Source organism: Oncorhynchus gorbuscha, linkage group LG15 (assembly GCF_021184085.1).
Source record: "Oncorhynchus gorbuscha isolate QuinsamMale2020 ecotype Even-year linkage group LG15, OgorEven_v1.0, whole genome shotgun sequence".
Taxonomy (NCBI): domain Eukaryota; kingdom Metazoa; phylum Chordata; class Actinopteri; order Salmoniformes; family Salmonidae; genus Oncorhynchus; species Oncorhynchus gorbuscha.
The window spans coordinates 75,794,387-75,820,802 of NC_060187.1; the positions used below are offsets into that span (position 1 = coordinate 75,794,387).

A 26,416-nucleotide genomic window follows, 5' to 3' on the forward strand; every position below is an offset into this window, starting at 1 on the left:
AGATACTGGATATAGCACCACTGGTACTGACGATCATACCACTCTCAAAGTCGCTTAGGTCACTGGTTTTTATCCATTCTAACGTTCAATCGAACAGTAACTGAATGCCTCCATGCCTGCTTTATGCAGAAGCCATGGCCACCTGACTCACTGTAGGAGCTAACCATTTTTGTGAATGGGGTGGTGTACCTAATAGACTGGCCACTGAGTGTAAATTGACAACAAACTGAATGTGACGGGCACTGGAGAATGATGAAGGGAAGTCACTCTGTAAACATTGCAACATACACTTGGAGATCTCTTTGGTGCAGTGAGCACCCTCACACCCTGTGAACTTGTTGCCAGTGTCTCCATCATGTGGATAATGTAAGTATAGCCTGGTTATAAAGAATTCTACCAGGCCAATGCAGTTCCAGTCTCTGCCACTTGTTGGCAGTAGAGACCCAATCATACAGGAAATGTGCATAGTGGTTTTCTTCATTTGGAAAACTGTGACTTGGCTTCATCATTATCAAGCATTTTATCTTAACACATCCCATGTCTTTCCAATGTGCTACTGCATAATGATCACTCTACACTAAACCTAACATCCATGCCTAACAGCTGCCAAGAGAATGGTTGCCTTACGATGGCAAGCCTCACACACTCTGCAATGGATTTCCTTATTCATGGTATTTTGGTATTTCTATTTTATTAGGATCCCTATTAGCTGTTGCAAAAGCAACAGCTACTCTTCCTGGGGTCCAACACAAAGCATGAAACATGACATAATACAGAACTTTAATAGACAACAGCTCAAGGACATTACTACATAAAAACGTTTTTATTTTTTACAAAAGGCACACATAGCCTACATATCAATACATATACACAAACTATCTAGGTCAAATAAGGGAGAGGCGTTGTGCCCTGATGTGTTGCTTTATCTGCTTTTTTAAAACCAGGTTTGCTGTTCACTTGAACAATATGAGATGGAACGGAGTTCCATGCAATAATGACTCTATATAATACTGTACGCTTTCTTGAATTTGTTCTGGATTTGGGGACTATGAACTTATTGAAGTTATTCATGAGCTCAACTTGAACTGTAATTTTCTCGACAAGGTGCAAAATCAGACAATATTAAAATATGGACTACAACACTTGACAGTGTGTAATGTCTGTTGATTTGTGTTTTTTGTCCTGTCAACCAAAAAAATTATAAAAACTTGATACAAAAATGAATAGAAAAGATGTATTCATGAGTCTGTGGCAGTTTTTAGACACCTCCAACTTTATCCCATTAGGATGGCATTTACCGTTCTCTCTAGGTCGTTTCCCTTTTCAAACGTTACAGAGAAGAATATGGTGCTAACAGTTAAATGCCATGTATTTTCTGCTTGGTCCCACGGTCTCACAAAGGGAAGACAGCAGTTGAGAGCTGCTTTACACATTAAACATCACTGGCCCTTGACCTGCAGTGCTATGACTTCACATACATGCTGTAGCACAGTGCTCTTCATCTTTGTGACAGCTAGTCACTATACGTTTCCACTACTCTCTCTCTCTCTTTCTATACTCTCCTTTTCTCTTCTCTCTCTACTATCTCTCTTACCACCCTCTACACGACACAACTCTCCTTGTGGGTATCCCCTGTTTCCTCTTCCCCCATACTTTCTTAGTAATCGATTACCTCTAAGCCCAAACCTATCTCAAGCCTCACTCCACCTTCACACACAAAGACAACAAACCTGTTCATCTGGCTGCAAACCCGGTAGAACATCAAAGAAAGAGAGAGAGAGAGCATGATAAAGTGACACAAAACAAAGAGAGAGAGAGCATGAGAAAGTGACACAAAACAAAGAGAGAGAGAGAGCATGAGAAAGTGACACAAAACAAAGAGAGAGAGAGAGCATGAGAAAGTGACACAAAACAAAGAAAGAGAGAGAGAGCATGAGAAAGTGACACAAAACAAAGAGAGAGAGAGAGCATGAGAAAGTGACACAAAACAAAGAGAGAGAGAGAGCATGAGAGAGAGAGAGAGAGAGAGAGAGAGAGAGAGAGAGAGAGAGAGAGAGAGAGAGAGAGAGAGAGGGACCAGCCAGAGTCAGATTGAGACATAAAAAAAAAATTATGTTGTGCTGCAAAGAGAGCCTGGGGTCTATATCTGAGACACCATTTGTATGTTGTAGATGAAATCAGAGAGCGTTATGCCACTTGGGGGGAGAGATAGTGCCTGGGTACGAGAGCGTAAAATGTTGCCTAAGAAGGGGTGGAGAGAACAGGGCAGGAGAGGTGTTGAGATTGTTTAAGAAAGGGTGAGTGGTTATTTGTCTGTCTTGTTCTGCCCTCCCTTGCTCTCTCTCTCTCTTTCAGAGTTTCCTCTTTACACTTACTCTTTACAAAATGAACTGGAAAGAGACTGTTCCTAAAAAATATTGGCTACTTCTGAAAAACTGACCAAAGAAATTGAGGATTTATGAATTGAGGACTTGATGAATGTAGGCTTGAAAACAAACATTTTTGAGAGATTATTTGTTTGCGCTTTTCTGGACAAGACGTTTCCCCTCCACTCTTTCTAAACCACAGCAGTTGTCTCCATTCCTGTTGGACTATGGTATATTCTGGCGCTCTGCCCCTATCTGGGTTACCTGATTTCATTGGATTATTCTTTGGATTACTGAGGAACACTGGTGAAGATATATTGTATAAAGTGTGCTCTTTTCAACCAAAGCTGTCAACCATAAAGATAGAATGACAACATTTACCAAACCGTCCATGCCAGACATCTAGACCACTCCCTCATGCAACTGTCATAGATAGGGCTGCGCTGAACTGATCCCACTCGGACTAACACACCACAACCAGGAATCCCTCCTCAGGACAATGGCCACGGGAGGGAACGGGCTCGGATCTGACCGGAGCCTGACATCCACCTCCCAGCCGCCCAGTGCCTCTGAACGGAGCCTGAAATCCAACTACCAGCCTCCCAGTGCCTCTGAACGGAGCCTGAAATCCAACTCCCAGCCGCCCAGTGCCTCTGACCGGAGCCTGAAATCCAACTCCCAGCCGCCCAGTGCCTTTGAACGGAGCCTGAAATCCACCTCCCAGCCGCCCAGTGCCTCTGAACGGAGCCTGAAATCCAACTCCCAGCCGCCCAGTGCCTCTGACCGGCGGCAGGTGGACAAGGCCCTGAAGAGGCTGGAGAAGCTGCATCGGCTGTGTACCAACCCCAGGCTGGGCCTGAGGAACAGCCCCCCATACCTCCCCGATGTGGTCTCAGAGACAGCCACGCTGCTCACCCAGGTGTGGGAGCCATACAGGGGGCCTGCAGCTGGGGGGCAGGCCCCCCGGGGGGACGAGGGGGAGTACCTGAGGATCCATGCAAGACACCTGCTGGATAAGACTAACCGGGCCGTGCTGCTGTTTAAAGAGGGGCGCGATAAGATGTTCGAGGAGATGTCCAGCTACAGGTGAGAGAGAACAACAAGGGTCGGGATATAACTTGATATATTTGGTTCTGAACGATATCTTTGTAAAAACTCAAAAACTGCTCAAAAAGTTACCTGCATGTGTCTCCAGTTAGGATTTGGAGCTTAATCCATTTACCATACGCTTTGTCAGTGTTGGGGAAGCTACTCTAAAAATATAGTTTACCAAGCTACCGATTACTTTACACTGAAAGAAGTTGAGCAACACTAAAGCTACCCTTAAGAAAATATAGTTTACTACAGTGTATAAAACATTAGGAACACTTTCCAAATATGAACTTGCACCCCCTTTGCTCTCAGAACAGCCTCAATTCGTCGGGTAATGGACTCTACAAGGGGTCGAAAGCGTTTCAAAGGGATGCTGGCCCAAGTTTACAGTGATATCCTGTCTGTAGTGTATAGTCTAGCAGACAGGCTGCATACATTCATGTCATGTGAGGAGCCAGGGGGAGATTTCAGTCCAGGCTGAGAGACATGATGCTCGCCACAATGTGACTACCAGATAGGTTCATTTTGTTATCTAGCACAGGCCTATTGCCAAGCCTGAGAACCATTTTTGTTTCAATGTTTATTAGATTTGTCAGTGATAAATCGCAAGTAAATGACTATATACAGTGAGGGAAAAAAGTATTTGTTCCCCTGCTGATTTTGTACGTTTGCCCACTGACAAAGAAATGAACAGTCTATAATTTTAATGGGAGGTTTATTTGAACAGTGAGAGACAGAATAACAAACAAAAAATCCAGAAAAACACATGTCAAAAATAAATTGATTTGCATTTTAATGAGGGAAATAAGTATTTGACCCCTCTGCAAAACATGACTTAGTACTTGGTGGCAAAACCCTTGTTGGCAATCACAGAGGTCTGACATTTCTTGTAGTTGGCCACCAGGTTTGCACACATCTCAGGAGGGACTTTGTCCCACTCTTTGCAGATCAATTGTCTCAAGGCTTAAATATCCTTCTTTAACCTGTCTCCTCCCCTTCATCTACACTGACTGAAGTGGATTTAACAGGTGACATCAATAAGGGATCATAGCTTTCACCTGGATTCACCTGTTCAGAGCTAAATGTTTTGTACACTCAGTGTACAATTCTAATATTTAATTCTGAAATGTCATAAGACTACAAATTGCAAGACAATATCACTTTGGGGTCATATGTTAACAGAATTAGTTAAGGCTATTAAACACAAAACTGTTTCAAGTGGGAATTAGGCAGGTCTGATGCCAAAAAAGGAAGGAAATTATTGTCTGTTACACATATATATATAGTTATTTTTTCCAAATAAAAAGTGTCTAGTCCCAATAGTTAGCTACATCACAACATTACAAAAAAGTAATTCATTACTAAAAACTACCAATATTTGAGTTGAGTTCAACTACCACCAAGCTACTGCTAAATGTAGTTGAATTACTAGTTGAACCACATGGAGTTCACTACTCTCCAACACTGCACTGTTTCTTACATTTGTTAATTACTCAAAGTACAAAATTAAACAAACATTTCTCAATTATATATCTACCACTTGTAAGGGTTTTCTTCTGGTGAAAGAGAGGCAGCGTGGTGGTTATTCATGTTTTTAATAAAGACGACTATACATGAACAGACTATACAAAACAAGAAAAGTGAAAACCTAAACAGTCCTATCTGGTGCAAACACAGAGACAGGAACAATCACCCACAAAACCCAACACAAAACAGGCTACCTAAATATGGTTCCCAATCAGAGACAATGACTAACACCTGCCTCTGATTGAGAACCATATCAGGCCAAACATAGAAATAGACAAACCAGACACACAACATAGAATGCCCACCCAGCTCATGTCCTGACCAACACTAAAACAAGGAAAACACATACGAATGATGGACAGAACGTGACACCGCTAAACACACAACATTTTTACAATAATACAAAAAAGTCTTTATTATCTGTGAAGTCAAGAAAAAGCTATGAGCTATGTGTAATTTTTCAAAAATGCTGAATCTCACTAATGGTAAGAAAAGCAGGGCTTGGCTACAGATGCATGTTCAGTGCAATGCACTATCTTAACACAACTGTTATTCCCTTCGCTCCTTGTCGTCCATATTTTTCTCTTAATAACACCCACATACAATGAAACAAACATTGACACCTACTCGCCCACACTCTCCTTCAAACCCCTCTCTGTTCGTAGAAAGCAACACAGAAACAAAAATAGACGTTTCTCTGTTCTTATACGTTCTTGCACACGGCCCACGCCTGGGTAAAATGCCGTAGTTTGCTTTAAAGATCAATTCAATGGCAGGGTCCCTGCAGGTACAATTCCAATTAACCACAGTTGTTGCAGCAATAAGTAACAGATATAAGGTAGATATTGTATATTACATTAGTGATAATAGTCTATTGCAAAAACGGGTAACTATGCCACATGTACTGTTACCTTGTTGGTCTTCAGTGAGTGGCAGAGGCACATAGTACTATCACGCGTACAGTATCAATGCCATGCAAGCTCTGTTTTTCAAAGAAGAAGTTTTGATGCTTTACACACACCATTGAGCTCAACTGTAGACAGTATGTAGTGAATGAGTGTGGTGGAAATTAAGAAATGAACATGGTCAACCAGGTTAGGTAAGGATGGAAACTTCAGTCCTGCTCTCAACTGCCCGTACAACCAGAGAGATGAGAGAATGGTTGAGACAGTGAGTGGAACACACAGTAAGAGGTTTGTGGCCAGATCTTTCCTGTCCCTGGCAGGCTGATAATAGACACACACTCAAGAGAAGAGCCACATAGTAACCTTTGAGTGTCTTGTTGGTTGGTCAAATTGCTAACGGAAAATTCTGTTTCTGCGGCACAAAACGAACAAAGACAGGAAGAGCTAGACTGTGACATCCTGTTTGTACAAGCATGAGTGTACCTGTGTGTGTGTGTGTGTGTGTGTGTGTGTGTGTGTGTGTGTGTGTGTGTGTGTGTGTGTGTGTGTGTGTGTGTGTGTGTGTGTGTGTGTGTGTGTGTGTGTGTGTGTGTGTGTGTGTGTGTGTGTGTGTGTGTGTGTGTGTGTGTGTGTGTGTGTGTGTGTGTGTGTGTGTGTGTGTGTGTGTGTGAGAGAGAGAGAGAGAGAGAGAGACAGAGAGAGAGAGAGAGGAGAGAGTTTTTATAAAACCTTTATTTTTTACTCATGAGTTAACATAAATAATGACACACTGCCTTTTCAGAAATGAAACAACAAATGTAATTCCTAAACAAAAATAAATACATAACATATACATTCAACTTATTTCATCAGCAAAAGATAATTTACCCTCCTCTACAAAACAAAGCGCTCCTTCCTAGGCCCACTTCTCCTCAAATAATAGATCTTTTACAGCTGAAAAGAACTCAAAATCTACTTTTATTCTTGCTTTCACTAATCCTTTAAAAACACACCTTACATCCTGCCCATATCCCGTTTCTATCTTATGTTTCCTACTCAGAAAAATTGACATCTTAGCTTGTCCCAAAATAAAATTTGACATTTTATTTTCTGTTGTTTACTATATTGGAACCCCAAAATAAAAACAGTGTTATTGAAAAATTCAACTACAGCTTTAAACAAAGATTCCAGCATTTCCAATAGAGGTTTTATCCTCTCACACTCCATAAAACAGTGAAAAATGGTTTCTCTTATATTACAAAAAGGACATCCATCTCTAACATCTGAATTAATAACAGATACAAAATCATTAACTGCAATGATGCCATGTAAAACCCTCCATTGCATATCACCAGTACCCTTTTGTAACGGTGGTTTGTACAGTGCTCTCCATGCTGGCTTTACCTTGTCATCAATGCCCAATTTTACCCTCCATGGAGTGTCTTTTCTATTTTTCAATTGATCTTTATTCAACACCTTGACACACCCCCTATACAAGTCCTTCCCATTCACCTCATCTAAACCCACCTCCTCCAACCCTCTCAAATCCAGCAATAACGCCTTTCTTTCTGACTCTGGGATATTTGGTGTAATCCCTAGTCTTGGAAATGAGACGTCTTCATCTTGTACCTTCTTCTTGTGGCTACTAATCATACCCCATTCTTCCGCTGACAGAGCCTTCCTGCAGCTCCCCAGCATTTGTCCGGCAATACTTTCCGACCTCATCCTCAAATGTTCTGCCACCCGTCTTCCATCCATTAAGGTGGGCCCAGCCATGGCCATTAACTGTTTTAAGGTGATGATTTTCCCCTTCACCAGAATCTTGGAGAAATGTGGAACAGCTGCAGTTGTACAATCCAGTCTTGCCCCATACACCAGAGGTTCCTCCAACAGCCAATGCACGGACTCCGCTGAAGTTCGTCTGGACACCTTCATTATGCTCCACACTCTGAGAAGGACTCTGTAAAACGGAGGTCCTCCCTCCCTAGAAATCTGGCTACTATCAACCAGAAATAAAGGCTTCTTTAAACCTAATCCTCCAACCCGTTGTAATATAAGACCTGCCACCCCTCTCCACACCACATTTTCCGGTCCATACAGCAACCTTTGAATAAACTGAAACCGGAAAGCAGCAGCCCTACTAACAAGATGTACAAGACCTTGTCCCCCCTCCTCTTTTGACAAATACAAAACACTTTGTGGAACCCAGTGATATTTAACCCAAAAGAAATCCACAAGAATTGCCTGTATCTTAACCAGAAGGCCAGATGGTGGTTCTAAAACTGACAACCGATGCCACAGTGCAGAGGCAATCACATTGTTAACTATAATAGTGCGCCCCCTATATGACATACGAGATAGTAACCAACGCCATCTCCTCATCCTCCCTTCCACCATTTCAACCACCCCACTCCAATTTTTTTCCATAGTCCCCTCAACTCCTAGGTACACTCCGAGATATTTAAAACCTCCCTTACACCATTCTAGCCCCCCTGGCAAAGCCATGATCCCTCCAGACCATTCTCCAATCTGTAAAGCACAACTCTTTTCCCAATTTACCTTTGCAGAGGATATTCCCCTAAAACGATCAACCATTAGACTCAAGCTATCCACCTCCGCTTGATTTTTCACTAACACAACTACATCATCAGCATAGGCTGAGAGATGAATAGGAGGAATATCCTCTGAAAGGCACACCCCTGCAATGCGACTTCTAATGCTATTTAGTAGTGGCTCTATAGCAATGGCATATAACATTCCTGACAAAGAACATCCCTGCCTAATACCTCTACACACTTTAAAAGTAGCACTCAAACCACCGTTAACTTTCAATACACTTTCAATGTCACCATATATCACCTTTATCATGGCAATAAAACCAGAGCTGAACCCAAACGCCTCAAGCGTGTGCCATAAATATTGATGTTCAACTCGGTCAAATCCCTTTTCCTGATCAATTGAAATTAGACCAGCATCCAACCCAATAGCCCTAGAGACGTCCAAAAAATCACGAATCAGAGAAATGTTATCCCCTATCTGCCTGCCAGGAACACAGTAGGACTGATCCGTATGTATGATTTGCCCCATCACCTCCCTCAGCCTGTTGGACAAAGCCTTTGACAATATCTTATAATCAGTGCACAATAAAGCCACTGGCCTCCAGTTCTTCACCTCCCTCGTTGTCACCCTTTTTGGGCAGTAGGGTGAGGACAGCCCTTCTGCAGCTTATTGGTAGTAACCCTCCGGTTAAACTATCATTAGCTACTTCTAACCAATCCTCTCCCAACATAGCCCAAAAAGACTAAAAAGTCAACGGGAAGCCCATCAATGCCTGGTGCCCTTCCATTTTCCATGCCTTTTAATGCAGTGTATAAATCCTGCAAAGACAATGGTTGCTCAAGCTCAACCTGAGCTTCTGTAGCCACCTTTGGGAGCCCATCAAAGAACTGCTGTGTCACTGTTTTATCCTCTTTGTACTCACACTTGTAGAGCTCAGCATAGAACTCTACTGCCCTCTTTCTAATTTCACTAGGGCGAGTGAGCTCTTGTCCAACAGCTGATTTGAGACAATTAATCATTTTTCTTTGTCCATTCTTTTTCTCTAAACCAAAGAAAAATTTGGATGAGGCATCCATTTCAGATATTCCCTGAAACTTACTTCTCACCAGTGCCCCCTGTGCTCTGATACCCAGCAGGTCTGCCAATGCACCTTTTCTCCTCTTGAGGGCCTGAGTATGGCCTCGATCTCCTGTGGTCTCAACCAACGTCATGAGTTCCACTATTTCAATCTCTAGGGCTTTCATTGATATGGTGATATCCTTGGTGACATTCCTCGTGTATTGATTACAAAATTGTTGAATCTGGATTTTCCCTATATCCCACCACTGTTGAAGGGATACAAAACTGGCCTTTTGAGACCTCCACCTCTCCCAGAAAAAACTGAAACAGTTCCTGAAGTGAGCATCACTCAATAAAGTTATATTAAAATGCCAGTATGCTATTTTGGGTTTTACATCGTTAATGAACACCACCTCTGTTATTAAACAATGATCAGAAAATCCCACTGGGGTTATCACATTTGATTTACAGACCTGAGATTGATGCTCATAAACATAAAACCTATCTAACCTGACCATAGAGATGATGTTCTCTCTCACATGCACCCAGGTGTACTGTCTTGTTCCTCCATGTTGACCCCGCCAAATATCACACAGTTCATGTGTTACAATGAGGCGTTTTAAAAAAGTCCTTGAGGCTGTATGAGGTTCTTGGTCATTTCTATCTAAATCGCTAACTGTGCAGTTAAAATCCCCAGCAATAAATAGATAATCTTCTTTGTTACATTTCTCAATGGTATTTGATAATGTCTCTAAAAAACATACCCTCTCAACTGTCACCACTGGGGCATATACATTTATCAGACACATAGTGATGTTTTCATACCTTGCTCTAACTTAATAACCTCCCCTCAACTACCTCTTCAACCTCATATGACAAAGGCAAAAACCCTTTTGAGAACAAGATAACCACACCCCCACTTTTTGAGTTTTTATGACTACACACCACTGTCCCTCCCCACTCCTGTTGCCACATAACTTCATTTTCCAAATTACTATGCGTTTCTTGTAGAAAAATGATGTCACTTCCCTTTCCCCTAATTAACTCATACACCATGGCTCTTTTTTTAACATCTCTTGCCCCATTTACGTTTAAAGAAGAAATCTTAAAACTGCTCATGGATGACAAAAAATATACAGAGGAAGATACAGCCACCACATCTCTTTACAGAGTTAAAACTGCAACTGAACTCTTTCATTATCTTTAGAATTTACATCACTTATCACTCTCGTGACCACTTTCTTGAGTCTAGCAATTTCAGGGCTTTTCAAACTTCCCCCTGTAATTTTTGACATCAGAAACTTTGCTGATTCAATAAACAATTCACGTTCAGGGAAAAAAATCAGTTACATTGTAATCCTGCATATATTTCTTCCCTTTTGTCAACTTCAGAAATTGATGTATCTTCTCGATCCCATACCTCCCTTCCACCCCATTTATCTCAATATATTGTTGTGACGCGTCAGATGACTCACTCTCGCTATCCTCCCCAGAAGAGAACTCCACCATCTCTACACCCTGTTCATCTTCAACTGATCTATCAATCTCTACCTTTCTCTTAGAATTAGACCCTTCACCACCCCTTAAATTCTTCCTTTTACTCCTTGGTATTTTGAAAACATCCGCTTCCTTTTCCGTTATTTCAATCTCCTCTTGACCTCCAATTTCATTTTCCAGCACCACCTCAGCGACGGCAGTCGCAATCTCACCTACTGTTTCCCCTCCCTCTTTGTTCTGATCTACCACAATTGCCCCCGTATCCACAATGCCTTCCTCTCCTACTTTTCCAACCACATCTGCCCACCTTCTCTCTTCCCCTGCACCCTTAGCATGTTCATCCCTTCGCGGTGGTGCTTTAGTTGCACCAGCACTAGAGCTACTACCAGGCTCAGCGCGCTCATTCTCGGGACAACTACGCACCAAACTCCACAGCCAAAGCATTTCATTGATTTCAAAGATCCCACCACCCCTATACGTGCTTAGTGATAGTTAAACAATATACCCTTAAAACAACTAAACTAATCAATATATATATATATATACATACAAAAACCCGATAGAGTGAAAATAAATTCCATTCGAGAGAGAGAGAGAGAGAGAGAGAGAGAGAGAGACAGAGAGAGACAGAGAGAGACAGAGAGAGAGAGAGAGAGAGAGAGAGAGAGAGAGAGACAGAGAGAGACAGAGAGAGAGAGAGAGAGAGAGAGAGAGAGAGAGAGAGAGAGAGAGACAGAGAGACAGAGAGACAGAGAGAGAGACAGAGAGAGAGAAAGAGAAAGAGAGAGACAGAGAGAGACAGAGAGAGAGAGAGAGAGACAGAGAGAGAGAGAGAGAGAGAGAGAGAGAGAGAGAGAGAGAGAGAGAGAGAGAGAGAGACAGACAGAGAGAGAGAGAGAGAGAGAGAGAGAGAGAGAGAGAGAGAGAGAGAGAGAGAGAGAGAGAGAGAGAGAGCAATACAGAAATACGCTACGGAGAAAGAAGGAACAGCCAAGTCAGAAATCAGCTCAAAGTCATTGAAGAATCCATAGAAACTAACCACTTCTGGGAAAATTGGAAAACTCTGAACAAACAACAACACAAAGAGTTATCTATCCAAAATGAAGATGTATGGATGAACCACTTCTCCAATCTTTTTGGCTCTATAACAAAGAACAAACAGCAAAACATATACACTGCCGTTCAAAAGTTTGTTTTAGACCTGGGCCCTGACAGTAAATCTCAGGAAGACAAAGGTAATGGTGTTCCAAAAAATGTCCAGTTGTCAGGACCACAAATACAAATTCCATCTAGACACTGTTGCCCTACAGCACACAAAAAACTATACATACCTCAGCCTAAACATCAGAACCACAGGTAACTATGCATACCTTGGCCTAAACATCAGCGCCACAGGTAACTTCCACAAAGCTGTGAACGATCTGAGAGACAAAGCAAGAAGGGCCTTCTATGCCATTAAAAGGAACATACAATTTGACATACCAATTAGGATCTGGCTAAAAATACTTGTTCAGTGCAACCAACCAAGAATTCACAAAATGGGACAATCACCAAATTGAGACTCTGTATTCAGAATTCTGCAAAAATGTCATCAGTGTACAAAGTAAAACACCAAATAAGGCATGAAATAGGCCAATACCCGCTAATGATCAAAATCCAGAAAGAGATGTTAAATTCTACAACCACCTAAAACGAAGCGATTCCTAAACCTTCCACAACAAAGCCATCACCTACAGAGAAATTAACCTGGAGAAGAGCTCCCTAAGCAAGCTGGTCCTAGGGCTCTGTTCACAAACACAAACACACCCCACAGAGCCCCAGGACAGCAACACAATTAGACCCAACCAAATCATGGGAAAACAAAAAGATAATTACTTGACAGATTGAAAATAATTTACAAAAAAATGAGCAAACTAGAATGCTATTTGGCCCTACACAGAGAGTACACAGTGGCAGAATACCTGACTACTGTGACTGACCCACAATTAAGTAAATCTTTGACTATGTACAGACTCAGTGAACATAGCCTTGCTATTGAGAAATGCCAACGAAGGCAGACATGGCTCTCAAGAGAAGACAGGCTATGTGCACACTGCCCACAAAAGGAGCTGGAAACTGAGCTGCACTTCTTAACCTCCTGCCAAATGTATGACCATATTAGATACACATATTTCCCTCAGATAACACAGACCCACAAAGAATTCTAAAACAAATCCAATTTTGATAAACTCCCATATCTGTTGGGTGAAATACCACAGTGTGCCATCACAGCAGCAAGATTTGTGACCTGTTGCCACAAGAAAAGGGCAACCAGTGAAGAACAAACACCATTGTAAATAAAACCTACATTTATGTTTATTTATTTTCCCTTTTGTACTTTAACTATTTGCACATCATTACAACACTGTATATAGACATAATATGACATTTGAAATGTTTTTATTCGTTTGGAACTTTTGTGAGTGTAATGTTTCCTGTTAATTTGTTATGGTTTATTTAACTTTTGTTTATTATCTATTTCACTTGCTTTGGCAATGTTAACATATGTTTCCCATGCCAATAAACTCCCTTAAATTGAATTGAACTGAGAGAGAGAGAAAGAGCGGGATACATTACTGCTTGTTAGAGGGTACAATACCCATTATGTCTATGAGATCTAAAGTTTACTTTCATTCTAGCTGCCACTGTTGCATTTTAAGCTATGGACCAGAAAGCCTACCCTTATCACCCTAGTTGATACATTGTTCAGAATAAGCTCAGAATAGCTTAATGTTATTTTCTGTCATTCACAGGAGAAACTTGACCAAGCTGTCCCTGCTCTTCAGTCACATGCTCTGGGAGCTACGGGCCATGTTTCCCGAGGGAAGCTTTCAAGGTGACACCTTTAGGCTGACTAAGACAGAGGCCGGAGAGTTCTGGAGGCGAGCATTTGGAAACAAGTGAGTGTTGGGTGGGGTAACAGTGGAACTAGAATGGAATAAGGGACGTGGGCTTGACAGAACATTCCACAAATAGGAACAGTCTATTTGTATATACACTACTGGGCAAAGGTTTCAGAACATCTACTCATTCAAGGATTCTTCTTTATTTTGACTATTTTCTACATTGTAGAATAATAGTGAAGACATCAAAACTATGAAATAACACATGGAATCATGTAGGAACCAAAAAAAGTGTTAAACAAATCTAAATATATTTTATATTTGAGATACATCAAATAACCACCCTTTGCCCTGATGACAGTTTTGCACACTCTTGACATTCTCTCAACCAGCTTCACCTGGAATGCTTTTCCAACCGTCTTGAAGGAGTTCCCACACATGCTGAGCACTTGTTGGCTGCTTTTCCTTCACTCTGCGGTCCGACTCATCCCAAACCATCTCAATTTGGTTGAGGTCGGGGGATTGTGGAGGTCAGGTCATCTGATGCAGCCCTCCATCTCCTTCTTGGTCAAATAGCCCTTACACAGCCTGGAGGTGTGTTTTGGGTCATTGTCCTGTTGAAAAACAAATGATAGTCCCACTAAGCCCAAACCAGATGGGATGGCGTATCGCTGCAGAATGCTGTGGGAGCCATGCTGGTTAAGTGTGCCTTGAATTCCAAATAAATCACAGACACTGTCACTAGCAAAGCACCCCCACATCACAACACCTTCTCCTCCATGCTTTACAGTTGGGAAATACACATGCAGAGATCATCCGTTCACCCGCACCGCGTCTCACAAAGAGATGGCAGGTTGGAACTAAAAATCTCCAAAGGAGAAGGACACATTTCCACCGGTCTAATGTCCATTTCTCATGTTTCTTGGCCCAAGCAAGTCTCTTCTTATTATTGGTGTCCTTTAGTAGTGATTTCTTTGCAGCAATTTGACCATGAAGGCCTGATTCACACAGTCTCGCCTGAACAGTTGATGTCGAGATGTGTCTTTTACTTGAACTCTGTGAAGCATTTATTTGGGCTGCAATTTCTGAGGCTGGTAACTCTAATGAACTTATCCAGAGGTAACTCTGGGTCTTCCATTGCTGTGGCGGTCCTCAAGAGAGCCAGTTTAATCATTGTGCTTGATGGGTTTTGCGACTGCACTTGAAGAAACTTTCAAAGTTCTTGAAATTTTCCGTATTGACTGACCTTCATGTCTTAAAGTAATGATGGACTGTCGTTTCTCTTTGCTTATTTGAGCTGTACTTGCCATAATATGGACTTGGTCCTTAACAAATAGGGCTATCTTCTGTATACCACCCCTACCTGGTCACAACACAACTGATTGGCTCAAACACATTTAGAAGGAAAGAAATTCCACAAATCAACTTTTAAGAAGGAACACCTGTTAATTGAAATGCATTCCAGGTGACTACCTCATTAAGCTGGTTGAGAGAATGCCAAGAGTGTGCAAAGATGTCATCAAGGCAAACAGTGGCTTTGAAGAATCTCAAATATAAAATATAGTTAGATTTTTTGTTTACCCCATGATTCCATGTGTTATTTCATTGTTTTACGTCTTCACTGTTATTCTACAATGTAGGAGATAGTAACAAATGAAGAAAAACCATTGAGTGAGTAGGTGTTCTAAAACTTTTTTTCTAGTCTTGTGAAAATTATTCTGTTCCTCCACTTGTGTTTTCACTCCTCTCACTTTCACTCTCTTTCTCTCTCTCATTTTCCTTCTTCCTTTATCTCACACCCCTCTCTCCCTCTCCTCCCCTCCTCTCGTTCTCTCTCCTAGGTGTATTGTACAGTGGAGCAGTTTTAAGCAGCATCTCCGTAGGGTCCATGGCTTTGAAGAGGGGATGGAGTCCATGGCTCTAAAGTCCACTGTAGATCTCACCTGTAACGACCACATCTCAGTGTTCGAGTTTGACATCTTCACCAGTCTATTCCAGGTACATGTGATCCATATATCTTAGCCCTGTTCTAAGTAGCCCTACATCCTGGTTAATTAGACACCTCACATAATGTTCAGTGAACATGCATTCTGTCACTTTCCAAGACATCTATCCCATTCTTTCTCTCCCACTGTCTAAAGAAAGCCAAAACATTCCAAAGTGGAAAAAAAACACATTTCAACTGATAGTAAATATGTCCTCCCCTCTCCTGTCAGCCCTGGAGGTCTCTTCTGAGGAACTGGAACCAGTTGGCAGTGACCCATCCCGGCTACATGGCCTTCCTCACCTACGACCAGGTCAAAGCCCGCCTCCAAAACTACCTGCACCAGCCCGGGAGGTGAGGACAGGAGAGATTGTTTGGAGGTGGATGGGTTGGGGTGTGGCGAGAGAGAGTAGATGAAGGGAAGGAACAGGGGGATAGGAAGGACTCAGGAGAAAAGAGAGGAGATGTACCATACCCTACAACAATATCTGCAATGATTACTTTTAATGGGACACACTGTCATTACACTGTCATAATAAATATAGTGATAGTAAAGAATGATACCGAGATAAGTAGAGGTAACTGCCAAAATAATGGAAACACTTGAGGAAATGAGGGGTACAAAGTATGATGAAAGAAGGTGCTTCCACACAGGTGTGGTTTCTGAGCTAATTAAGCAATTGGCATCCCATTATGCTTAGGGTCATGTACAAAAATGCTGGGCAGGCCATTATTTTGCCCATTATTTTGGCTACTATGGCTATAAGATGACACCCACTGGGCATGAGAGGTCACTGAATGGTTTGATGAGCATGAAAACAATGTAAACCATATGTCATGGCCATCTCAGTCACCAGATCTCAACCTAATTGAACGCTTATGGGAGATTCTGGAGCGGCGCCTGAGGCACCGTTTTCAACCACCATCAACAAAACACCAAATTATTGAATTTCTCATGGAAGAATGGTGTCGCATCCTTCCAATAGAGTTCCAGACACTTGTAGAATCTATTCCAAGGATGCATTGAAGCTGTTCTGGCTCGTAGTGGCCCAACGCCCTGATAAGATACTTTATGTTGGTGTTTCCTTTATTTTGGCGGTTACCTGTATTTCATGGTCAAATCTGTATGTACTTCAGTAAAGACGTTTCCATGTGAACTCTGTATTTCTGTCCAGCTACATCTTCCGTCTGAGCTGCACTCGGATGGGCCAGTGGGCCATTGGTCATGTGACTGGTGATGGCGGCATCGTACAGACGATCCCCCAGAATACACCTCTCTACCAGGCCCTCATCCAGGGCTTCAGGGAGGGCTGGTGAGTAAACACACACATGGACACACTACAGGAGGTTGGTGGAACCTTAATTGGGTAGGACAGGCTTGTGGTCATGACTGGAGTGGAATCAGTGGAATGGTATCAAATACATCAAACACATGGTTTCCAGGTGTTTGATGCCATTTCATTTGCGACGTTCCGGCCATTATTATGAGCCGTCCTCCCCTCATGAGCTTCCACTGACACACACACCAGTGATGCGCGGGTTGACTCATAAGAAAAGGTGGTTATATCCGTGGGGTGGGTTTAGGGTCATTAACTATTGTGTGAATGAAGGGTGGCTGGGTGGCGGGCGGTTCAATAAAGAGAAAACAGTACCTTAAAAAATCCACAAACATTGAGGTTTTAATTGAATTATAGTAGGCCTTCTGGCAATGGCTTTAGAGCATAAGCCTAAGCTTTAGGGCCTAACTGTACGAGTGCTAAATAGTGTACACTCCAATCGCTAAATGCTTATGGTAACTGGCAGAAAAAGCTCACTTCAATACATGGAGGCAAAAAGGACAATGCCAGAGTTTAATTCAATTAGAGAAAAGCTGTGAAATGAAGAGTTGGAAATAAAGAGAAGGGAGGGCCAGAAAAGTCATGTTTGGGAAAGATTTGTGAAGTCATAACAGAGGATGGATAGCAGTGTGATGTTATGTGATTTATATGTGATGATTGTGAGACTATACAAATTCCACAGTCACAAGATGGGGACTTCAAATAGGCCCATGGCAAGTCAAAGGAACTGTAGCCTACTGTTCAAATGTGTTCAATGGAAACCTAAATCTGGACACTAACAGTACTTCTATAGCCTCTCACATAGCCTTAATATTAACTCCTGTAGAATTAAGCATTTCTTGCAGTAAAATGATACACCAAATGTAGGCAACATTTTGACTTGGGAACAGGAGTTGTGGTGGTTCCTTTCTTTACTATCAAATGAGGAGAGACAAACTTATCACACAAGTCAGAGTTATACTTAAACTAAATCTTTAATAAGGAGAGCTTTGCAATAGCAATGACTTGTCAACGATTCACCATTTCTAATGATCCGTTGAGAGCGGCGAGACAAAAGTACAACACCTGATACATAGAATGTGTCACAAGGTTAAGACTCCAAACGGGAACCATCTCTTCCTGGTATAGAGCAGAAAAGTTAACTCATGCTCTGGAATGCTCATTAGGTTTTATCACCCAAAGACATTATACATTTCCTCTGTCAGTGTTATCTCCCAGAGGCCCATCCTCAGTAGAACACACACACAATAGTTAACAGAATACTCTGTTCTGTCGAATGAAACAACCATTTGATGCAATAAAAGCATTATAACATAATCTTGCAATGTTTCCATGACAGAGTGCTGATGGGTTATTAATAATTGTGGGCGGGTGCAGATGAACAAACAGCTGACCAACACTCACACACAACATTTGCACAGGCCTGTAATCGTTTTACATCATGTGTGCGTAATTCTGTGTTGTGTTTGTCTGCAGCTATCTTTACCCTGACGGACGTGATGTGAATCCAGACCTCACCAGTCTGTGTGAGCCAGCACAGAGAAGCAGGGTCAACGTCACAGAGGACGAGTACGAGATGTACTGTGAGATGGGTAGTACCTTCCAGCTGTGTAAGATCTGTACAGAGAGAGACAAGGACACACGCATCCAGCCCTGCGGACACCTGCTGTGCCAACCCTGCCTCACAGGGTGGCAGGTATGCCTACTCTGTGATTGACGACGTCACCAACAAAATCCTCAAAGTCAAACCACACAACGTCTCTGACATCACCCAGCCGCATCCTCTTGTATTAATATACGTCATCAACATACCAACTTGGCTTAACTGTATGGAATTGGTTTTTGGTCAGACAGTTAATGTCTTCCCATCCACCTGTCAATCAGTCAGTTAGTCAGTTAGTTAGTCAGTCAGTTAATCTGTCAGTCAGTTTGTCAGTAGGCTAGTCTGTCCATCTGTGCGTCAGTCAGTGAGCCAGCCCACTACACATCAGTAGGTGAACCGGCGTAGCAGCATGTAGAGCAGCATTATTGGCCACCGTGTCCTAACATGTGGGTTAGGACTTCCTGTGTGAGCCGACGCGTACATCTTCCTAATGATACACTCACACTGAGGAAACTGACCCTCAGAGTTTCCACTCCTCACCGGGTCACACACTCTCACACACTGACACACACTGTCACAGTCACACTTCAGGGGACAAGAAGAAACAGTAGATTCGATTTGAACAGAATACTCTGGTTTTTACCAGTAAACTACGGTAGAATGCTCAATCTTTATTTGATATGCTAAACCAGTTGCTTTACTGTAAGTGTAGCTTCATGCAAATAACACACAGAAAGGACATTATTATGGGTATTGTACTTTCAGCATGGGAAATATATCTGCTCGGGAATGCTCTTGACAATTTACTGCATCATCCCAGGGATCTTTTTGACATATAGCAATCATTTTTCTCTCTGCATTGTTGGGAAAGGCCCGGAAGTATTTCACTGTTAGTCTATACCTGTTGTTACGAAGTATGTGACAAATAAAATGTGAATTGATTTGATACAACAATACACAAACGTACACAGACACGTGAGTTTCCACACATTGACAGACAGTACAGATGTGTAGATCATGCTTATTCTGTTTAACCTGGTGTGATCATTCCATGTGTTGCAGAAGTCGGATGGACACACCTGCCCATACTGTCGCTGTGACATCAGAGGGACAGAGTCCATCCTGGTGGAGCCTTACCTGTCTGTCAGCGAGGAAGAGGAAGATGACCTGGAGGATGTACAGCTAGTCATGAAAAACCTGGCCTATATGAAGAGGGTGTGTTTTGTTGTGTGTGGGGGTGGGGTGGGGGTGGGGTGGGATTCTCTTTTACTGTCTCTGCCTCGGGGGGTTTTCTCTTGCATTGGCTCTCCTTTCAACTTCTCTCTCTCTTTCTCTCTCTCTCTCTCTCTCTCTCTCTCTCTCTCTCTCTCTCTCTCTCTCTCTCTCTCTCTCTCTCTCTCTCTCTCTCTCTCTCTCTCTCTCTCTCTCTCTGATGCAGATGTCGTCTGAAGAGTACCAGTTCCCCAGCTCTCGCCTGGCTCCACCCCTCCCTCCCAAACACAGCACCTTCTCCCACTGCCCTTCCCCACAAGCCCCCTTACGGCCTTCCGATATACTGGCCAAATACTCCCACTCTAACTCGCGTTCTGTAAGTTACCCCATATACACACTCTACAGAATTGATAGTAACAGTATCACAATGGAAAGAAGAAGTCTAACCCATATTCACTGATAACTGGGGCTTCGGTAGACAGCTAAAAGTGTGTCCTTATTCCACCACAGGCTCACAGTGACACCCCCTCAGACAGAGCGCTCACACACCACACTGCCAGCACTAACAGGTGAGCTCTAAATGCCTACTACAGTGGATGGATAACTGCATTTTAGGCGTTTAAGACTTATGGAAGATGTCTGTCAGAAATACAATAATTGTGTATTGTAGCCTACATCCTAAAGAAGCTGAGGAGATAGACAAATAAAATACTTGTGTACTGTAGCCTACATCCTAAAGAAGCTCAGGAGATACACAAATAAAATAATTGTGTACTGTAGCCTACATCCTAAAGAAGCTCAGGAGATAGACAAATAAAATAATTGTGTACTGTAGCCTACATCCTAAAGAAGCTCAGGAGATAGACAAATAAAATAATTGTGTACTGTAGCCCACATCCTAAAGAAGCTCAGGAGATATACAAATGAAATAGGACAATGTAAAAAATGTTAGCTCACTGTTTGTTCCTCCCTTGGTCTGATGTTTACTGGCCATACAGTTTACTGAATACATTTTTTATAAACACTTTTGGTTTGTATGGTTTTGGCAATAACCTGAAACCTCACCACTTTGTGTGTGACCTAATGCTACACAACTAAATACAATTCATTTGGTTACAGTGCTCATTGAATTTGATTGGCAGTTCTGTGTTCCTTCTCCTCTCCTTAAGATGCCAGTGGGAGGAGCTAGCTAGTAGTGAGAAGGAGAATTCTGGGGGGTTCAGACAACCGCCCACACTCCCAATCTCTCACAGGTCAGCCATGCCTGTCCCCAATGCGACTTTCTTCAAAAAGTGTGTGTTTATTATTAGTGTAACACAATAATATGCTTGCTGTACGTAAAATAGTAAATGTGGCCACAAGTACCATGTTTTAATTGTAAACACTATTTGTATAGCACCTTGTATACAGTATTAGCTTTCCAAAGTGTTAAAAGATGATGGTGGTGAATGTTGTTGTGTTCTCTGTGTAACAGTGAGGATTCTGTCTCAGAGCCAAACTTCCACTCCTGTTCCGTGTCCTCCCAGTCCTGTGGAGAGGGTGAGTATCGGAGAGGAGGGGGGAGGAAGTGGAGGGCTGTTCTATACCATAATAAAGTATTTTACAGGGGCTTTTCCACACACTTGACCCCTCACTAACCTCTCTCTATCTATCGATAGATATCGATGTATTGATCTATTGAGCTAACATTTCTCTTGAAGGTGGAGCAGCCTGGGAAGGGGCTTCAGATTCAGTGAAACAGAAGAAGAGGTATAAAGAAAGGAGTGAAAGGATGTCGGAGCTCTCGGGTTCAGCCAGAGACAGCGGGAGAGAACCACGTCCTCCTGACGCTGGGAGAAAACACAAGCACAACATCTCTGACTCAACAATGGATGGATAATAGGAATAAGAAAGGTTGATTTCCACTGTTCCTGATAAACAGCCATTGTTAATCTTATGTACCTTATGTATATGTATCTTATGTATGCCTTAATATGGAGGGAGAATAATGACATCAAAGTGAATGGAGAAGGACAGACTGATGGAGCAACTCACTGATGCCCTCTGCTGCACAGCAAACAGAGTAAGCTGCTGCACAGCAAACAGAGTAAGCTGCTGAACAGCAAACAGAGTAAGCTGCTGCACAGCAAACAGAGTAAGCTGCTGCACAGCAAACAGAGTAAGCTGCTGCACAGCAAACAGAGTAAGCTGCTGCACAGCAAACAGAGTAAGCTGCTGCACAGCAAACAGAGTAAGCTGCTACACAGCAAACAGAGTAAGCTGCTGCACAGCAAACAGAGTAAGCTGCTGCACAGCAAACAGAGTAAGCTGCTGCACAGCAAACAGAGTAAGCTGCTGCACAGTTGCAAAAACAAGTTAAATTCTTCCATTGCTTGATGTGTGTATGTAGGGCATTGAAAATATGCTACCTCATAATTTACCCCATACTTAAAACATATTGTCCATGATGTATGGCTAGTACGGTATATAGCCTACATACTATAGTTGTATGTTAATATGATCAAACATGAAACCCAAATAAAACTTTTGCACATCTATCATACCAATAAAAATGTACATAGTAATGAAAGTGTAGTTCCTAAGACAGACAGAAGGAAGACAGTGTAACTTCAGGCTTTATTGTGTTTGACATGTTACACTCTGTGCTGAGTCCACTTTAGTATCAAACTAGGAGGAGAACGAGAGAGAGAGAGGAAGAGTTTGGAGGAGTGGAGGTCTGAGAGACAGGGAGGAAGAGTTTGGAGGAGTGGAGGTCTGAGAGACAGGGAGGAAGAGTTTGGAGGAGTGGAGGTATGAGAGACAGGGAGGAGGAGTGGAGGTCTGAGAGACAGGGAGGAAAGCAGCTAGTGGTGTTACATGTTGGCCTTCATGGTCTCATCGATCCAGGGGAGGAACTCACACACTTTGACATAGACTCCGGGGTATCCGGGCACAGCACAGCCCTGACCCCAGGACACCAGGCCATGAACCTCACCCAAACACACTAGACCACTGCCAGAGTCCCCCTGAGAGAGAGAGAGAGAGAGAGAGAGAGAGAGAGAGAGAGAGAGAGAGAGAGAGAGAGAGAGAGAGAGAGAGAGAGAGAGAGAGAGAGAGAGAGAGAGAGAGAGAGAGAGAGAGAGAGAGAGAGAGAGAGAGACAGAGACAGAGAGACAGAGAGACAGAGAGACAGAGAGACAGAGAGACAGAGAGACAGAGAGACAGCGAGAGACAGAGCGAGAGACAGAGCGAGAGACAGAGCGAGAGACAGAGAGAGAGACAGAGAGAGAGACAGAGAGAGAGACAGAGAGAGAGACACAGAGACATCAATTCAAGGTGATCCTAATATGTACCACTGTGTTTTATAAATGACTAAACGGTCTCATCAAAAAGGTGTCATATACTGTACGTACGTTGCATGCGTCTCTGCCTCCGTCCATGTATCCAGCACACACCATCCTGCGGGTGAGCATGCCAGGGTAGGCCATCTCACACTTCTCATCCTCCAGTATGGGCACATCCAGACACTGCAGATGGGCGGGCATGTTTACTGAGAAGGAAGTAAAAGGCAGGGAGATTTAGTTATTTAATATAATTTATCCGTAGTCATACCTCTTCTCCGGGTGAGGCGTGTGTTGTTAGAGTGTGTGTGGATAAAAGTACTGAGGGTATAATTCATGTTGGTAAAGTTTGTTTGGTATAGTGTGTTTGGGTGTAATTTCTGTGGTTATAGTTTGGTAAAGGTAATTTGGTCCGTCTCACCCTCCTCTCCAGTGGCGATGTTGCCCCAGCCAGAGACAGAGCAGGGGAGGCCTGCGTATGGGCAGCCTGTGGGCAACGGGATGGGCTTCACATAATCAGTGATCTCCACAGGGTGGAACAGCTTGATCAGCATCATGTCATAGTCCAGCGTCTGGTAGTCATAGCTACAGAGAGAAGAGAGAGAGGCCAAGGGATTTTTATTGAATCATGTAACGTGATAAAACTCCATTCAGCCTCGGTTCGGTTGTTATAAAATTGCTTCCCTAAAGTGATGTGTAAGAGGTAAGTGTGGGTGTAGCTTGCCTGGGATGCCAGATGATGTTTTGAGTCTTCATGAGCTGCTCAGTTCCCTCAAACACACGCAGGTTGTGCTCTCCAAGCATGATCTGCATAGCGTAGGGGCTGAGAGAGGAGGACGAAGGAGAGAAAGGGCAGAGGACGGAGAGGTGGAAGAGGACGGAGAGGTGGAAGAGGACAAAGGGAAAGACAGGGTGATACAACTTTGATTACAGAGAAACCTCATGTCAGTTTGATAAGATTCAGTGTCACACTGCGGAAGACATAGAAGAGCCCTCCTTTTCGTCCATATTGGACCGAAATCTGTTGTTCTGCCCCTGAGCAATGCGGTTAACCCACTGTTTCACGGGCGCCGAAGACGTGGATGTCGATTAAGGCAGCTCCCCGCACCTCTCTGATTCAGAGGGGTTGTGTTAAATGCAGAAGACACATTTCAGTTGAATGCATTCAGTTGTACAACTGACTAGGTATCCCCCTTTCCCTTTCCCTCCCCTGCCCTCCACCCTTACTCACTTGTACCAGCAGTGAGCGACAGAGAGCACCCACTGCTCATTGATGAGCACGGCTCCGCAGAAGTGGTACCCGTAGTTGAGGGAGGCCATCCAGGGTTGGGAGTGAGGTTCACACTCCTGGCCACCGATGATCTTACCATCCTCACGGGGCACTGCCGCTGAAACACACAGAGAGAGACACCATACAGAGAGAGTGGTCACAAGAGGGGAGAGATGAGGACATTGTTGCACTCTGAATAGTATTCATCAGAATTGTTCTACCTCACATAGAAACAGCCTGTTTAGTAAAAACGTTGAAAGCTCTTATAAGCTATATGTAATATTAATATTCCCTACGAATAGTTTGTGATATATAATTGGTAGAGTATATTAAAGTACTGTATGTGTGTGTGTCTGTGTGTGTGTGTTTAATTACCAGCAGCTCCAACCAGCAGTATCAGAGCGAGCAGTCTCATGGTGTCTGTCTGTCCGGTGAACACTGGCTGATCAAAGACACCTGGACACGCGCATGGACTTTATTTATACACACCCTATCTGCCCTCCCCTACCCCTCACACCCTATCTGCCCTCCCCCACCCCTCACACCCTATCTGCCCTCCCCCACCCCTCACACCCTATCTGCCCTCCCCTACCCCTCACACCCTATCTGCCCTCCCCTACCCCTCACACCCTATCTGTCCTCCCCCACCCCTCACACCCTATCTGCCCTCCCCCACCCCTCACACCCTACTTTACCTCCCCTACCCTTCACACTCTATCTGCCCTCCCCTACCCCTCACACCCTATCTGCACTGCCCTCCCATGTGCTCACAACATTCACTCTACCCCACTGACCACCCTAATCACCTCCCCCTCCCCTTACTCAGCCATATCCCTAAACATACAAGCATACAAGGGCCACAATATTTTATTTAATGCACCTGCATACACTTCGCAACATACACGCGCCTCCGTATTTATTTGGATAGTGATGCTAAAACTATTCTTTTGGCTCTATACTTCAGCATTTTGGATTTGAGATCACATGTTTTATATAAACCGACAGTACAGAATGTCTCCTTCAATTTGAGGGTGCTTCATAAATATCTGTTTTACCATTTCGAAATGATAGTACTTTATGTATCTTGTCCTCCCATTTGAAGGTGTCAGAAGTATTGAGAGTGTTGTAGTGTGCCATCTGATTAGCTTAATATAAGGAATTTCATGTATAGCATTTTCTTTGACTTTGTACTTTTACTCAATGACAATGTAATACTTTTTCCACCACTGCTAAATCAAGCTTGTGACTCTACAAACTTGGTGGATGCATTTGCAGTTTGTTTTGGTTGTGTTTCAGATTATGTTGTGCCCAGTAGAAATGAATGGTCAATAATATATTGTCATTTTAGAGTCACTTTTATTGTTAATAAGAATAGAATATGTTTCTGAACACTTCTACATTCATGTGGATGTTACCATGATAATCATGAATGAATCTTGAATAATGATGAGTGATAAAGTTACAGATGCATGAATATCATAACTCCAAGAAAATCCTAACTTCCCCTGTTATTTGTAATGGTGAGAGGTTAGCATGTTTTGGGGGCATGACCTTTGTCCATCTGTAACATCATTATTCATTCATTATTTTTTATTTATTTTTTATTTCACCTTTATTTAACCAGGTAGGCCAGTTGAGAACAAGTTCTCATTTACAACTGCGACCTGGCCAAGATAAAGCAAAACAGTGTGACAAAAACAACAACACAGAGTTACGCATAAACAAACGTACAGTCAATAACGCAAAAGAAAAGAAAAATAGAAAGATCTATGTACAGTGTGTGCAAATGTAGAAGAGTAGGGAGGTAGGCAATACATAGGTCCT

The 26,416-nt window shown here is 42.9% G+C and overlaps 2 protein-coding genes across 3 annotated transcripts; one reads left to right on the plus strand and one right to left on the minus strand.

The window, feature by feature from the left end:
• Positions 1–2,052: 2,052 nt before the first annotated feature.
• LOC123998048 (E3 ubiquitin-protein ligase CBL-like) lies at positions 2,053–23,036 on the plus strand. Of its 2 annotated transcripts, none has more exons than XM_046302881.1 (12): positions 2,053–3,452; positions 13,777–13,923; positions 15,708–15,864; positions 16,083–16,204; positions 17,026–17,163; positions 18,664–18,883; positions 19,853–20,005; positions 20,229–20,378; positions 20,513–20,571; positions 21,172–21,294; positions 21,477–21,541; positions 21,703–23,036. In XM_046302881.1, exons 1-12 carry the CDS (start codon positions 2,866–2,868, stop codon positions 21,879–21,881), a joined length of 2,100 nt encoding a protein of 699 aa, XP_046158837.1. In that variant the 5' UTR covers positions 2,053–2,865; the 3' UTR covers positions 21,882–23,036. The 2 variants fall into 2 exon arrangements, with proteins under 2 accessions (XP_046158837.1, XP_046158838.1); XM_046302882.1 differs by having other exon boundaries at positions 2,054–3,452; positions 21,172–21,255; positions 21,703–23,035.
• On the minus strand, positions 22,600–25,099 carry LOC123998054 (trypsin-like). The gene is made up of 6 exons (XM_046302889.1): positions 24,968–25,099; positions 24,554–24,710; positions 24,047–24,145; positions 23,744–23,907; positions 23,395–23,531; positions 22,600–23,007 (listed from the first exon to the last, which is right to left on the minus strand). The coding sequence occupies exons 1-6, from the start codon at positions 25,005–25,007 to the stop codon at positions 22,855–22,857; spliced, it is 750 nt and encodes a 249-aa protein (XP_046158845.1). The 5' UTR covers positions 25,008–25,099; the 3' UTR covers positions 22,600–22,854.
• Between the last annotated feature and the right edge of the window lie 1,317 nt (positions 25,100–26,416).